This window comes from Petaurus breviceps, unplaced genomic scaffold, assembly GCF_028583685.1.
Source record: "Petaurus breviceps papuanus isolate PSGF00001 unplaced genomic scaffold, PetGlider_PUasm1.0 225, whole genome shotgun sequence".
In the NCBI taxonomy this organism is placed as follows: Eukaryota; Metazoa; Chordata; class Mammalia; order Diprotodontia; family Petauridae; genus Petaurus; species Petaurus breviceps.
Window position 1 is genome coordinate 23,117,938 of NW_027185889.1, and position 17,010 is coordinate 23,134,947.

At 39.5% G+C, this 17,010-nt stretch overlaps 1 protein-coding gene across 2 annotated transcripts in view; it reads right to left on the reverse strand.

Moving 5' to 3' along the window:
- Positions 1-13,001: 13,001 nt before the first annotated feature.
- Positions 13,002-17,010, reverse strand: part of NUP37 (nucleoporin 37) — a 56,826-nt gene continuing 52,817 nt past the window's right edge. For both annotated transcript variants that reach the window (XM_069095257.1, XM_069095256.1), the window contains 2 exons: positions 13,984-14,077; positions 13,002-13,287 (listed from right to left, as the gene is read on the reverse strand). In XM_069095257.1, coding sequence (XP_068951358.1) covers positions 13,174-13,287; positions 13,984-14,077 — 208 coding nt within the window. In that variant the 3' untranslated portion in view covers positions 13,002-13,173. The remainder of the gene's footprint in view (positions 13,288-13,983; positions 14,078-17,010) is intronic.

The following is a 17,010-nucleotide window of genomic DNA, read 5'->3' on the forward strand; positions in this document are numbered from 1 at the left end:
AGAGCTGACCGAGAGAAGCACGTGAATAGATAGTTTAGATAAGATTTGGGCCAGGTTGAAGGAGATAAAAGGCAAGGACAAAGGAGGGTGTGGGCCAGGCCCAGAAGAAATGAAGAGATTAAGTAAGAACAAAGGGGTCACAGGGTGTTGCCTAGGTGGAGTGTGGGATAGGGAGAAGGGGCAGAGCTCAAGGGTGGGAAAGGACAAATTACAACTGAACAGACTGGTTTTACAAGTTGGTTTGACCTAGACCCCAGGTACCCCATCAATGCTACTGTTAAGTTGGTAAGTTGTAGGGTTGGTTTTTTTTTTTAACATTGTGACTTTGGAAATTATATAGAAATGTTTTTTATTTTGGAGTGATACTTATAAGTGTGATTTCTTTGTAATGTTAGGATAGATCTTCCTTGATCAGAAAGCTGTAATTGATTTAAGAATTAGTACTGTAACTTATTAGAGACTTTTGTTGGTAAAGAAAGAAAGTATCCAAATGTGTGTATTTTGGTTTGTAAAAGTGTTGACCAAGGGCAGCTAGGTGTCACAGTGAATAAAGCACCAGCCCTGGAGTAAAGAGGACCTGAGTTCAAATCCAGCCTCAGACACTTGACACACTAGCTGTGTGACCATGGGCAAGTCACTTGACCCCAATTGCCTTGCCTTTTCCCCTCCAAAAAAAAAAAAAGAGTTGATCTGCGTTTGGTAAACTGTTGCTGCAGCCTTTGGGAAGTTGTGATTGGGTGTGAAGGTATCGAGAGACAGTTGTCTGCCAGACCTTTTATCTGGGATTTTGAAGCAACATTTCAGTATTGGAAGTATCTGCAGGGCCCCTGCTTAAACTCCTTGAATAAACATCAGCCTGTACATAGGAAAACTGGGTTCAGGGGGAAAAAGAAAGTTAAGTGGTATATTAAGGACAGGAACAAACTTTAGCATCTCTGATCCATAGACTGCATGAAACCTATTAGGGATTTTTCAGAAGTACAATCCAAAACCATCCCACGAATAGTGAGGCAGATCTAGGCTGACTTCTTCGGGTAGCTGGGTGGCACAGTGGATGGAACCCTGGACTTGGAGAATGGGAGACCTGAGTTTCCATCCTGCCACAAAATACATTTTTTCTGTGTGACCCTGGGCAAGGTAATTACTTTGCCTCAATTTCCTAATCTGTGAAATGTGAATAAATGGGGCCATTTGTTTTATAGTTGTATTTATAGGGTTGTTGTAATGGCCTTGTGAACTGTCACATACTTTGTAAAACTATTAAGACAAAAATGTAAGTGACTTGCCCAGGGTCACATAGCTAGTAAGTATCTAAAATAGGATTTGAACTCATGAAGATAAGTCTTCCTGATTCCAAGCCCAGTGCTCTATTCACTGTCCCACTGAGCTGCCCATGCAATTAGTGTAGAATGCTAAAAATTGGTAGATAAATAGAATGGTTTGTGATGGTTCTTTTTATCTTTTGGTATCATACAAGTTGATTCTATCCAAATGACTAAATACTATAGTGACGAAGGTATTCTCTTCATAATGTATATGTTTTTATATCACTTGAAGTTGACCCTCTTGCATAGGTAAATGTCAAATTAGTCCCCAGGGGAATTGCCTAAAGACTTTTTGTGAACTGATGACCAAAGGATAGCACTCTTTCCATACACCTCCCCACCCCCCAACTACATCTGGTAAATACAGTGCAATAAATGCCATACAAGATGGGAATCAAAATGCTGGAATCAAATAGTAATGGAAGGCATCACTTTTAGCTCAGTGGTGCTATAGTGCACAGAGCACCAGGTCTAGAGTCAGGAAGACCATTTAAATACAGCCTCAGACACTTACTAGCTGGGTGATCCTGGCCAAGTCATTTAACTGTTGCTTGCCTCAGTTTCCTCAGCTGTAAAATGGGGATAATAATAACCCCTATCTCCCAGGATAGGTATGAAGATCAAATGAGATAATATTTGTAAAGCGCTTAGCATAGCGTCTGGCATGTTGTAAGTACTGTATGAATGTTAGCTATTATTGTTAGCTGGGGAACTCTAAGAGAAGGCTTCGTGGAAAAAGTATTTATTTGAGATAAACCTTTCAGGATAAATAGTGATGAAAGTAGATTTTGGGGAGAACATTAGTGACTCCATTTTGTCCACTGTTTGCTATTTTTCTTTTTCTTTCTGTGATTCCTCTTTGATAGTACTGTCTCCTTCAAATACCTCCTTTCTGCCTAATCACTTTAAGACTAGAAAAGAAAAACTCAGAAGACTTTAATTGTTCATCCTTCATTCTCTAAGACAATCACAAGGACGATGCCTCGACTTACATTCGAGGCAGAGCTGAACAAGAGTTGTTGGCCTCACTCTCTCCTCCAGAGTTATCCAAGTCCAGTTGCAAAATACAGGTCAAGATGACTGTAGGTGGTCCAGGATACAGTGGGTGACCTTGGCCTTTCTACATTAAGGTCTTTTCTAGTCTCAGTTTGTTTGAGGCTGTGCCCATTCTATGATTAAGGACTAGGTGAGAATCAAGACAAAAGATGGCCCAATTTACCATCACAAAACTATCACTCTGGGAGGGGAAGACACTTAAGAGCTTCTGGCTGGAAACACTCATTCAAGGACCTCAGTAGTTCAAGAAAGACACACCCTTCTCTTTATTCTAATAAAGCACTTAATAGTCTCTTAACAAATACTTATTGATCAACTGACTGATAAAGAAGGTTAAATTTTCTTTGTTCTAGTGCAAATGACTATTATAGACAGATAAATAGATGGATAGATACACATATATTGTGAGTGTGTGTATGCGCATATATATATACACACACACTGTGAGATACACATGCCCATCACCAACTTGTGTTTATCAGACTCTTGAGTGAATAAATAATTGCAGTTACCTGTTTGTTTTTATCCTTATTATTTTTTATCCTTATTTGGCTTATTTGGCCAGTAACCAGTAAGAACCTGGAAAATTCTTCCAACAGTAGGATTTCATAGATTCAACAAGAATTTATCAACTACATACTATGGGCCAGGCCCCAGGCTAAGCAATGAGGATAAAAAGATGAAGATATATTAGGCCCTGCCCTCAAGGAGCTTACATTCTGCTGGGGGAAAGTGATATATGCAGAGAAATAAATATAAAGTAATTTTTTGGGGGGGAGCAAGGAAAAGAACACTGGCACCTGTGGGGTATCAGGAAGGCCTCACCTGGGAGCTAACATCAGAGCTAGGCCTTGAAGGGGAACTAATATAAGGAAGGAGAACATTCTAGGCATAGGGTTCAGGCACAGAGGTGGAAGATGTGTCTGGCCAGTTTATATAAAATGTAGGGTGATTAAGAGTAAATAATATCAAATAAGTCTGGAATCTTAATCTAGAAACAGGTTGTGAAAGCCTTTAAATTCCAAATGGAGCAGTTTGCATTTTATCCTAGAAGCAAGAAGGAACCTCTGAAGCTTCTTGAGAAGGGGAGTGTCAAGGGAAGTTGTGTCTTGGGAAAATCAATTTCCTAGCAGGCTGTTTGGAAGTTGGATTGGAGAGGGGAGAGACTAGAGTCACAGAAATCAGGACATTGTTGCAATAACCCAAAGGAGATTTAATGATGGCCTGAGCTAGGATCTTGGCTGTGAATGGAGTGAATGAACAGATGGGAAAAATGTGGACACATAATTGAAAAGATTTGGCCATAGGCTGGCTCTGTAGCAAGGGTGGGGTGGAGTAATATCCCAGATCTGGACTGGAAAAAAGATTCAACCTGAACTTGTTCTCAGCTGATCACTCAATGGAGGAGCTGCTCCAAGTTCTCTTGGATCAATTTTTGCCAATTATAAGGTTAGCATCACTAGTTCTCATGTCAGGGAAACACTTGCTTTGCCTACTGGGCGCCCAATTGCTACTGCTCATCAATCATAAATCATTATAACCCCAGCTTTGTGTAGTTTTAATTCTGGACTCCTAGGGCCACTAAAACTGATTTGTACAGCGAGTACTCATTAAAAGAATAGTCACAGAACTTCCAAAGAAACTACTCATTTTTTCATGGGCATGTGTATCTCTTAAAACCTGTAGACATGTGTTGTATTACTTCATTTGTTGGAGTGATCATAGATGCTCTTATTTTACTGAGCAGGGACTATAGAGACTGGCCTTGCTTATTTTCATTCATGCTATCTTTTCTAATCTTCATATTTCAACACAAATGGATCCATAATCTTGTCAATGTGCCTGTTCCCTCTAGGACAGATTAAAATCTATCTCTGTCTTCCTTTCCCTTAGACTAGGAGCTCCTTGAAGCAGTATTGTTTTGGTGTTTGCATCCTCAGAACTTAGCCCAGTGTCTGGCACAGAGTTACTGCTTAATAAATGCATGTGGATTCACTGGCCCTTTTTGACCTTATGTGTCTTTTGTCCATGTACTCCCATAAATCCTTCATAGGGGATCTGCCCCATGTGCTAGAGATCTTCCTCAAGGGCTTTCAGTATCATCTAAGGACAGGGGCAACTCTGGAACCATCAAGTTGTCATTCTTGAGAATGCAAATAAAACAAGTGAGGTAGCACCTGACACCTGTCAGATTGGCTAATATGACAGAAAAAGAAAAGGAGAAGATATGGGAAAATTAGGACCTGACCTCATTTTCATGCATTGGAAGATCCATGGTCTCATGGTTCTGGGTACTCTCTCCACTAATGAGGAAGTAACCTTCCCTGATTTCTTGCTTTGTAAGGTAAGACAGCTTTCCCCCATAAATCTTTCAGAAGGTCTCTCCAGCTGACCACAGGTCTTCTTTTGTTCTTTTAGTGACACAGGTTACTAAAGTACTACTTGGGTTGTTCAGCTATTGTTTCTCATTCTCTTTACATGACTGTTCAGTTACCGATATTCTCAGTAATATCTTTTATGCTGCTTCAAAAATATAGCTACTTACAAACCTATGTAGATACTTGCTTTGCATTAGTATAAAACAGTATCAATATCCACTACAAGGAGAAAACATAGAATAAGTGAAAATAGTCCTCCAAAATTAAAATTTTACTTTTTACAAAATTAAAAGATTACTTGGGTCTGATTTTAAATGCATAGCAGATAAAGGGGAAAAAAGTTATTTGATTATAGCTTAATTAAAGGAAGCTTGCTTAAATGAATGAACCCAAGCTACTTAAAGTAAAAACCAGTTTGTAGAGAAAACATCCTTGTTTCCTTATCACTATTGTATAATTTACCACCAGTGGCCCTCGGCTTGCTTTGGCAGTCATTGTTGTCCCTGGCTTATTTTTTTGTGACAAAATCACCTCTCCAAAGAGTTTTGCCAACAACTTGAAGAGAGTTCTTACTTCAGTTGACTTCAAAGATTAGCCTTACTTTTGGCAAAAGGCTAATCTGAACTGGGCTTGGCTCAATGAGAAGTAAGACAGCTGTGTTTATAAAAAAGATCAAAGTTTTATGTGTACCACCATTGGGAGCAAAGATACCAGCAGGATTTACTGTCTTTTACTACAAAGCAAAGAGAGAGCTGTGCAGCTAAACAACAGAAAATGAAATTGGGAGGAATGTTGAAATTACCCAAAAATGGAACATGGAGTCTACTGAGGAGTTAAATACCAGTAATTGAGATTGTTTGTACAGGCCGAGGAAACTGGCAGATCCCTCTGTTACTTACAGTTGTTTGTATGGATTTTATAAGCTTCTCTAAGTGTTATAATTCCCCAGGTAGACTATTCTGTTAATAATCAGTGGAGAAGTCAAACAGCTATACAGCTATGGGGTAAGTTAAACAGAAATCTGCTGACCCAAGGAAATTTCCAGACATGTTGTCACCTGATCCTCCATGAGGGCAACGCTTGTTTTTACTGAGGTGGTCCAAAGAATGACTGAAAGGGTCACAAAGTAGATTGAATTCTTTTGATTTCCCACGAAGTCCAAGCCCCAACTGTAATATAATGCCAAAAGAAAGGCAACTTCCCAAGGTTCAGAATACCAGCATAGGTGCTCTCCATTTTATTCAGTAACAAACCCAGAACAGAGAAGATCAAAACATGACATCATTCAAAATACAGCATTTACTAAGTGTGATTAAATAATCTCCAAGGACTACCCCACCCCAGGACCTTCCAATCATTCAATTACAAAGTCCCTGTTCTAAATACTACTCCACCCCTAGGCTATACCTTCATTTGGTCCACCACAAAACCCCTCTTCTCAAATGGAGATTAGTTTCCAAACATAGGTAAAGTACCTTCATTTGTCAATCACAGAGCACAATAAGGTCAAAAGTTCCCCACCCCTGGATCACAATTGAATCTACCCCAGAGTTACATCAAGTTTAAACACAGCACTTAATACCCAAATGGAGGTCTTTTCTTCATCTTGACAGGAGGCAAGTTCTCAGCAATCTTAGTTCCTGGGGAGACAAGGCTTAGCAAGGCCATAAGATACATTGCCAGTCCCTTCATGAATTTATCCTCTGTCTGTAGAACAGTCCTAGAACCCCTGAACACATTAGCAAAGCCCTCTCCCAGGATTTCTGTAAACATACAACAAGAAAATCCTTCTTCAGGGCTTCTGAACCAACAGAAAGGCTCCCAGACCCCTCCAACAACAGCACTGTCCCTCACCAGTGGACAGTATTCACTCTGTCTGCAGGACAGTCTCCAGACCCCTGCAACAACAGTACTGTCCCTCACCAGTGGACAGTATTCACTCTCTGTCTGCAGGACAGTCTCAGGGCTTCTTAGCGAACAGCCAGGTTCCAGGACTTCTTCAACAAAAGGACTGTCTTTCACCAGTGGACAAATCTGGCAAAACAACATCAAAACAGACAGACAAAGTACCAGCAAAACAGCCATGTCTCCTCAGTCCTTGGCAGCTCAGGGGGCAGGTCTCAAAAGTCCAGGGCAATTCAAAGCGGCCACCAGCAATTCTCTTAGTCTCTCTCTCTCTCCACGAGGTGCTGCTTCCAAAAAGATCTTCTGCCTCTCTCTAGTGTCTCTCCAAATCTACATCACCAGCTCCTCCCAGTTCAGGACTTTCTTTTCACATCAACAAGCCCATCCCACAGGTGGGATTAACAAACTCTGGGTTTTAACACAATCAATTTGAAAACCAAGCCAATACAGGGGAATCTTTAATTGCCATTACTATCACACCAACATGCAGAGGAAAGTATGGTTATATTGTGTCTGTGTCATGGATTATGTCCACCAACAGGCTCTCCACCTCTGCTTTTATGAAATGATAGCATCTTCAACTTGACACTCTAATCATTGTGTTGTATTACTACATTGCATGTTAAGAAAGTATCCTTTGCAAATTAAAATTATGTGGATTTAAACAAAACAACCAGCAAACCACTCCCCCTCCCCCAATCATTTTAAGGTTCATATCTTTTTAAGTTCATAATTAGAAACAAATGTTGGCCGTTTTGAAATTTTTTTGATATGGCCTTTTTTTTTAAAAAATGTTTTTTAAATCATCAAGGTGTTAGATTAAAGAAACAGTTCTCTTGTACTTATTACTGAGGCTACTGGCAGGTAGATCAAGCTACATGGAAAAAGATTGGCTTCTCTGAGGACCTGACTAGGCCATCATAAGGCATATAAGAGAAAAGGCCATGATAATAGGGCTTTTTTTCCAGCCTGTTTTTTAACTTTTAAATCTAAATTCATAATTGGGCTCAGAACTGGGACTACTGGTATGATATTAAGTTGGCTTAAACAGAGTTTAACTTTGGGAGCTACAGAAAAACATGAGAAATACCCCAGAGCAGCTGCTCATCTCCCTTCAGAACTATTAACATTAAAAGTCTTGGGCATGAGAAATCTCATAACTTCCCAATCAGTATTTCTGGGACAAAGTCAGATTTTGGACAATTACAAAAACCCAGACACAAATGTGCAAACCAGATTCCAATTTCTTCTCTTGACATAAGATTTAAAACAGCACTAGGAACTTTTCTAGGTCAGTGTCAACATGTTACCAGAGTAAGAAACAAATTGGAGTGCATGGGTATGCAAGTTTGTGTTTTGGCAAGGGAGCAACATTGAAATACTCACAGTGTACAAGCCAAATCATAAAAATAAAATGGGATTTATAATCCCATCCTTTTTGAAAGAATAGGACTTAGCCCTGACATCTTGCAGATTTGTGATATCCTGACTTTTGTTTCAACAGTCCTAAATCACACTGCATTTTAGACTATCAGCACAACTGTTGCCGGGTTTCTGAAAGAAGAAATAATGTAGAAAATGCACAGAGTAGTTTTAATTGCAACAGAAAGCCAATCTACCTTAGTTACATTGACAAATAAGGAAAATTTTATTCAGCTCAACAAGAAGATGCTAACTTCTGACTATGTAAAAATAAAAGGGTTGTATTGGATAATTCTTCAGTCATTTCAGTTGTGTCTGACTCTGTGTGACCCCATTTGGGGTTTTCTTGGCAAAGATCCTGGAGTGGTTTGCCATTTCCTTCTCCAGCTCATATTACAGATGAGGAGACTGAGGTAAACAGGGTTAAGTGACTTTCCTAGGGTCACACAGCTATTAAGTGTCTGAGGCCTCATTTGAACTCAGGTCTTTTTGACTCCAGATCTGGTACTCTATCCCGTGCCACCTAGCTGCTCCTTGAAGATAGAAAGACAAAAGCAAAACAATCCCAGCTCTTAGGGAGTTTACACTCTACTGATTGTGACTAGGTTACAAAAGTCAAATTCCATTTGTGTGTTGGGAATTGAAAAGCTATTAGCAGCAATTAATTTTTCCTTTCTACTCTCTCCTGGTCCCATGGCTACACCTGACCAGGTTTCAAAAGATGGATCATATAGAAAGGAAAAAAAAATTTGCTATATCTCTTTTATGGAGCCCTTATCAATTTGAACACTGAAAAGAAAGTGGGGAAGGAGGGATAGAATGGGGATGAAGAGAGAGAAAAGGAGAGATTCATGTACTTCATACCACTGAGGACACATTAAGAGTTGAAGATTTAGGGCTGGAAGGGATTGTTGAGATCTCTTGGTCCTGGACTTTGGGGGTTCATGGATAGGTGTTTTAGGGGGCTTGTGAACTTGGATGGGAGAAATTGCATCTTTATTCCAATATAATTGGTTTCCTTTGTAATCCTATGCATTTTATGTATTTGAAAACATTCTGAAAATGGGTGCATAGGCTTTACCAGACCAACAAAGGTGGTCCATACAAAAATGTTAAAAATCCCTCCTGTAGTCTAGCCCCCTCATTTTAGAGTAAATTGAAGGGAAGAAGTGAAGTGACTTTCCTAATGACACACAGGAATCAGTGGGTACAAACCAGAATTTGAACCCATATCCTGGGGTTCCTGACCTTTCCACTGCCGCTTTCTTGCCCCTGAGGCATTGTAAGAGACAAGGGCATCATTACCCTACTAGAGAGCTGACATTTCTTGAGATTTCAGTCTTCTCATTCGTAGAAATGCCAATGACTCACAAAAAGAACATCTCTTTCCCAGATGACCCGTTCTTTCACCTCCAGCATCCTAACATGGCAATCTTTGGTAATAATTATGAATAATCTGAATTTGATTTTCTCATGATAGCTCCCCTCTAAAACACACAAACTGAATGGAATCATTTAACGAGAGATTATGTTCTTGAACATTTCCTCATGTACAGCTATCATCTCTCATCCTTTGAACACTCATGCTGAATACAATTCCCAAATCTCCACCCTAAACACAACTTTTTAATTCTATAAACCAAGTCCTCTAATTAAGGGCAAATCTTTTAAAATTATGCAATAATTGCTGCCAAAGACATAGCATCCTTTGTATGTCACCTAGCCCCTGTGTCCTGAGGTGGCAAACCGTCCTGGAGAGCCAGGGATTTGAAGTCAGAAGATCTGAAGTTAAGGCTTAGTTCTGCCTCTCATAATCTTTGGGACCTTGAGCAAAAGAGGCAGTTGTGAGGTGTGGTAGTGACTTTCACAGGTTATTAATTCAACAAATATTTATTGAGCACTTATTATGTGACAAGCAATGAAGTTAGTTATTCCAGAGGATGGGGAAAATAAATAATGGTGCCTGAACTTATGGCACCATTATTTATATGCACTCATGGCATATTGTCTAGGGACAGTGGGAGAGGGGGATAGAGACAGGTATCCTTGTTTCTATAACAGGAACTGTGTGAAAATGCCACAGGAGCCCATGTCCTGTCCTGCTGGTTCAGTTTCAAAGGCAGTGATTTCTAGTTGTCATTGGGGCAGATACGCTTGGCATGCCGTCCTTTCTCACCTTCACCTGGTAAAGCCTTTGGTTTCCTTCAAAGACCATCATCCCCTTAATAGTCACTGGCATGTCTCTCCTCAAATTATCTTGTATATATAAGATATAGGCTTATGTGTTGTATCTTCCAATAGGATGTAAGCTCTGTGACAGTAAGGACTGCTTATCACTTTTGCTTTGTATCCTCGGTTCATAATAAGGTGGTAACTAAAACATAGCTGTTGTTGAGTAAATGTTAGGCACTTGGCATTGACCTTTTGCTGTTGTCCAGAGGCCTTTTGAGCTTCTGAGGGGTGAGGTTGTGTTTAATTCACATTTATTAAGCAGCACTTTTTTTGTGCCAAAGGAAATACAAAGTTTGAATATTATATGTATTACTATGATATAAATATGCACATATGTATGTATATATTTGCATCTGTGTATATATATATTACTTAGTATGTAATTTGTTTGCATGTTGTCTCTCATTAGATTGCAAACTCTCTGAAGGCAGGGATTGTCTTTTGCCTTTCTTTGTATATTTTTTGATTGATTGATATGGGGCTTGTCCTTACGGACTTTGGTAGATAACACATCTCAGTAGAGAGAATTATTAAAAGAGGGATATTATGTATTTTCTTCTCTCATGACCTCATAAGCTCAGATGGTATGAATTATGGTCATCTATGTTGATGACTCAGATCCAGTCTCTTTCCTGAGCTCTAGTACCTCCATCATCAATTGTCTCTTGGATGTTTGCAAGTGGATGTTCCACGGGGATCTCAAATTCAGCATGTCCAAAACAGAACCCATGATCTTTCTTCCCAGTTGTTTCTGTTGAGGGCACCACCATCCTTCCAGTTACTTAAGTTTGAAACCCCAGTGCTATCCTTGACACCTCTCCCTTACTCATCCCACATCGATCTAATCACTTGATTTCACCTTAACATTTTTTTCATCTGTCCCATTTCCCTCCATTCCCACAGCCACCACCCGAGTTCAGGCCCTCATCACCTCTCACTGGGACCATCCCAGCAGTCTCTTAATTGGTCCATTGTAGTCTATCTTCCATACAGCTGCCAGAGTGATTTTTTTGAAAGCACAGGCCTGACTGTGTCACCTTCCTTCTCATAAAATTCCAGTGGCCCCTATCATCAAGATCAAATATAAATTCCTCTCTTTGACATTTAAAGACTTCCACAATATAGTTAACTTTACAATTTTATTTGTTATACATTACTTCCCCTCACACACACTCTTCTTCATATGCAGCACTATCTTCAATGCCTGAAAGGAATTGCCTTTCCTCACGTTTTCCTCTTGGATCTTTAATTTCCTTCAAGGCTCAGCTTAATGACAACTCTCTTTACATGAAGCCTCTTCCAATCCACCCTGGTGATAGGGTTGTGCCCATACTGCTTCCCTTGTGTCTAGCACATAGTAGGGGCTTAATAACTACTTACCGATGGAATGTATTATGTTGTATCACTCAGACATTTGAAATAAAGTACTCTGTGAAATCCAAGAGGGAAGAATGGGGAAGGCTTCGTGGAGAAGCTGAAATAGGAGCTGGGTTTTGAAAACAGCTAATGAATGGGAATGTCATTATGAGCATAGGAACAGTATGAGCAAGGAGTGGGAAGGGACGGCCTATATGGGGGACAAGAGTGGTCCTCCTTGGGTAGGTAGGGCATACTGTATGTTGTGGGTTGCAGCATGAGGCAGGGGTGGCAATGGAGGATAGTGTTAAATTATGGAGGAACTTGAAGGTCGGGGAAACTACTCAAGATTTCTAAGGAGTAATGTGACCACATCTCTCCTAGGGACATCAATCTGGAAACCAGGAATATGAGATGTTACATACATCACAGCATCCCCTCAAACCAATTTACCATCAGAGGAAACTTACAGTTGGAGGTGAAAGTTTCAGCTGTGTCCAAATGGTGGTGAAAGACATGCAGTCGGGCATACTGACAGCTTGGTGATAAGTGATGTGGTTGGGATATTAGTACCTTAAGAACTTTCTTGAATCTTAAAATCAATCACTCGCTTATTGGATATGTGGTATTAGATTAAAAAGATGCATATTAGCATTATGAAAAAAACCAACCCCAAATTTGCCAGAAATCAAAGAGACAGCAATCGGGCAGGTGTCAGTTTTCTGTGTAAGGAGGAACGCATTCTTATCCTCTCTCTTATTCACTCACTGCCATCTAGCTTCCCTATACAGTTTTCCTAATGAGAGTGGGAGAATTTTAGGAAAAAAGGGAGTCTAGTTAAAAGCATGTGGTTGGGACTCAGAATTTGAGTGGTACTCATTCCTACATTTATTGTGTGAATCATCTGTTAAATCAACTGATGGTCCTACTTTGTTGAGCAAATAATCAGATGGATTTGAGCAACACAATGACTTTCCCATGGTAAATGAAACAATAACAATTCATAGTCACTGAAGAGTTTAAAATGCTCTATAGATTTAATCTTATTAAACCCAACATTCCAATAAAGCCAAACTGCCAAAGAAAATGTATATACATATATACATATTCTGGCAGTGATGGAGAAATAATCTAAGAGCCAAATTTTCTCACATTTTTCTTTCTGTAAAAAATGTTTGTGTTCCGGAGAAGTGAGAGCAATACATATATCCTGATACAGCAGATGCCCTTTGTATACTACTGTAATAAATTAAAAGCATCGGCTTTCATTTACCTTTTCTGGATTAAGGTCAATTACATAGTCTCAAAAAATAAAAAAAAAAGAAAATTTAGAACAGATTAAGAAAAGTCATTTAATAATAAGATTAAGCACTTAGACATAAGTATTAAAAACATTTGACTGTTTAAGGTATATTTGAAATACAAAAAATAAGGATTCTGACCAAAACATTTATTAAAAATAAAGTTTGAGAACTCAGTGTAAAAGGAAGATACTTGTTTCACATTTCAGTCACCCAAAACAATAACTTGTGGTCACCTCCCATTGCACAAAGAGGGAGAGTTCGGTGCCAGGACAGACCAGATCCCACAGCTGCAGAGCCAATGAGGATAGGCTACAAAAACAAAAAAAAAAACAAGCAGAAAATGGGACAGAAGAGTAAGAATGGAACAATAAAAGGCACAAAAATCTAAATAGTGTCCTCTAAACAAGCATGTTATAGCTATCTGTCCTCATTTATAGCATAATACTATACTATATACATGTGGCCTTGAGGCCACAGGTTCCCCACCCCTGGCATTTGCTTTATAGATTAATTTTCTTATTGTTTGTCATCTTTACAAATGACCACACTGACAGATCCAGGGGAATGTGCCTGGTGACTGATGTCTACAGGAGAGGGAATGAGACCATGCTCTTGGCCAGTTCCTTCTGCCCCACACATCACGTGCTACTGGGATGGCAGGGCAGCAAGGGTACTAACTGAGACCAAGGAAGTAGGAAGATGATCAGTCAATCCCTTAAGGAATCAAGCTTGTGATCTCATCATTAGTACTTCAGCCAGACAATTTCACAATTTAAATAAAGGAGGATAATAGAAAATCAACAGGAGGGAAATATTAGCATGCAATAATACTTTCTAAATTTGAAAAGACTATTTTACTAACTTGCTACTAATGAACACAAACATCAGGCAAAATACATCTTTATTATGTAACATAAGTGGCTGAAATGCGAGCCAATTTAGGGATCACAAATTCAGAGAGAGGAAAGCAAGCAGAAGGGACATACAGATCCGAGACAGTACTACCTGAGGGTGCCCCAAATGATGAATCAGAAGCTGAGTGGTCATTTTGCCAGGGTAGCCAGTAGTTGCAAATAGGTTCTCATTAACTGTTGACCACCTGAGAAAGGAATCACCATCAGTCACTTTGGCCTCTCTGTACAACTGAGGCTGCTCCTCTGCCCACTCCTGAGCCCAATCTCTGTCCTTAACTCCAGCTCCATGTTATCTAATAGAATGTCTCCATCCAGTCCTAGTGACATCTAAAACTCCAAATGATCTGAAATTAAACTCATTGTTTTTAGAGGACCAATCCTACTCTGGCTCCTCATTTGGGAAAGTTTTTATTTATTTGGGCTTGGAGTGAACCCAAAGATGTACTAAGGGGCTAAATCCTGCCGCTGCCCTCTCATCCCATCTTTCCTATTCTTTTCTTTCCTTTTCATTGACAGCAGCACCGGCCTGCTGCTCGATGCTCTTCTTGTCTTCTGCCTGGGCCGAAGTCTCCTGACTATTAGAAACCATCTAGTCCAACCCCTTGTTTTACAGATGTGGAAACTGAGGCCTGAAGATGGGCTTTTTCAGAGGTCGCAGAGCAGAGATTCCCACTTGTAGGGTCCTCTCATTCCAAATTCAGTCCTCTATTACGGTGATACCTGGCTGAATCCTCAGTATCACAGCATTTTGTGCTTCTCTTTTTTCATTCTGCATTATACCTTGTATTATCACCTACTAGATTAAAATTTCTATGAGGAGAGATTCTCATTTGTGTCTCCCATAGCATAGATGTCAGACCCGGGGCCTGGGCAGCTTATGGCTTGCAAAACTCCCCAGTGAGGCAAGGAAATGTTTTACAAAATAAATAAAAATACAGTAAAACAAAGATAATGTCAATTTGTGGTTTTCTTGAGTTTGACACCACTGCTCATTTTGAGGGGGGTAGCTCCAAATTGCCTTCCAGAATCACCAGATCAGTTCATGGCTCCACTAACAGGAAATCAGCTTGCCTGTCTCTCCAACAATTGTCACTCTATTATTTTTCATCTTTGCCAAAATGATGGGTATGAAATGGAACCACAGAGTTGTTTTAATTTTATAATGTGTTGGAATGTTTTTATGGTTTTTTTTTTTTTTTGCTTTTTTTATGTGACTTTTTTATTCTTTTTGAAAACTGCTAGTTTGTATGCTGTGACAATCTGTTGGGGGAATGGATGTTGTTCTTATATATTTGAATCAGTTATCTATATATCTTAGATATTAGATGTTTATCAGAGAAACTTGCTGCAATATTTCCCACTCAATTAGCTGCTGTTTCCCTGCTAATTTCAGCCGTATTGACTTTGTGAAATAATTTTCTATTTTACGTCATCAAAATCATCCATCTTATTTCTTGTTATCTTTTCTATACCTTGTTTGGTCAAGAACTCTTCCTATGGACAGTTGTGCCTGTGATGTGCCCTTTTATCTGTAGATCACATTTCCATTTGGAGCTTGGTATAGTGTGAGAAGCTGATTTAACTCAGATTTTTGCTAGACTGCTTTCTAGCAGTTTTTGTCAAATTCTATGTTTCTTCATTACATGCCCTTGAAACCTCCCAGTCTTTTCCTCAGGGGCCTAGGGTGAGGACAGGGTACAACTGTGAATTTACTGAGCAGAGATAATGGCCCTCTGGACTAGGAAGGTGGCAATACTTGTCTAATCTAAAACTTCAAAGAAAGACATGAAAAGGACAAAATGATAGCCTGGACTCAGCAGAAGGAATCAACAATGATCCCAAGGTTTTGAACTGAGGAGCCCAGAAGGACTGTGGAGGGAGGGAGAGGAGCTGGAAGCAATGACAAGAAATCTCTTCCCCAAATATAGACTACAAAGGCCTTTTCTCATATAGAAAACAAATGGAATCCAAAGGCTTGTAATTTAATTGGAAGCCTGCCAAAACCACTGCTAAAGAACTAGTATGTTTAATGCACACATTTTATAGTAATCATTGTGGATCCATTTTGGAAGGGTGCTGTGAGGAGGGAAAAGAAAGCTCTTTATGATGGAAAAACTATTCCTTGAGGCAGACCCAGTAATTGTGATAACTGATAGCTGTTGAACATGCACAAAAGGAACTAATGAAATTTAGGTTATAAAGTTAGGTTTGGGTCAATTGGCCAACTGGAGAGATGCAAGTGTTGGGCAAAGAAGCCTGGATTTTACTAAGTAATGGGAGAAGGAGCAGGGAAAGAAGTGAATTTAAAGAAAGTTTGGCAAGAGACCTATCGAAGCAAAATAACCCTGGGGGCATTTAAGGATGAACCAAGGAAGATGAAGACACAGAGACAAAAATAGAAACAATGTGTACAGATTTTTGTCACAAACTCTTCTGCTGTTAGTAAATGTGAAGCAGCCACATCTGGACAATTTCTGACGGGGAAGGATGATCCTTGAATGAGCAAGGAGCAACAGAACAATTGCACTACCCACTGCCAGCACCTCACAGAGGAGGTCCATGCCTAAGAGGGCACAATAGGGAAGGGGGAAGAGGCCAAAGGCCTGGGAGATATCTTGGAGCTTACTGTTTTTTTTTTTTTAATATTTTAAAATTTTATTGGTTTTCATTTTGAATATAGCATAGTTGACAACTATAACCCAAACAAACAAAAACATTTTGGGGGTCCTTTAAGAGCATAAAGTTGTCTTGAGATCAAAAAGTTCAAGAACTACTGCTCTAGACAAATGGTTTCCAAAATAATGACTGTGTGGAGAGTTCCCCTTTTCTCATTTTGAGTGAGATGGAGTGACTTGAGTGAGATAAGAAAACATGGATGAGATCTGATATGTACAGAGGATTTAATGACATTATCTTCTCTCCTATTTTCAATTATCACCTTCATACACATCTATATCTCCATCCTTGACTTCTGCTTTCTCTAGTCCATTGTTTCCAGCTTGCTATTTCTGCCTTCATGTCCCAATACTAATTCCAAATCTGAATTCATTTTCCCCTTACAACCTCCCAGTTTCCTTATTTCCATTGATCATGATATCTATTATCATTCAGGCTTAAT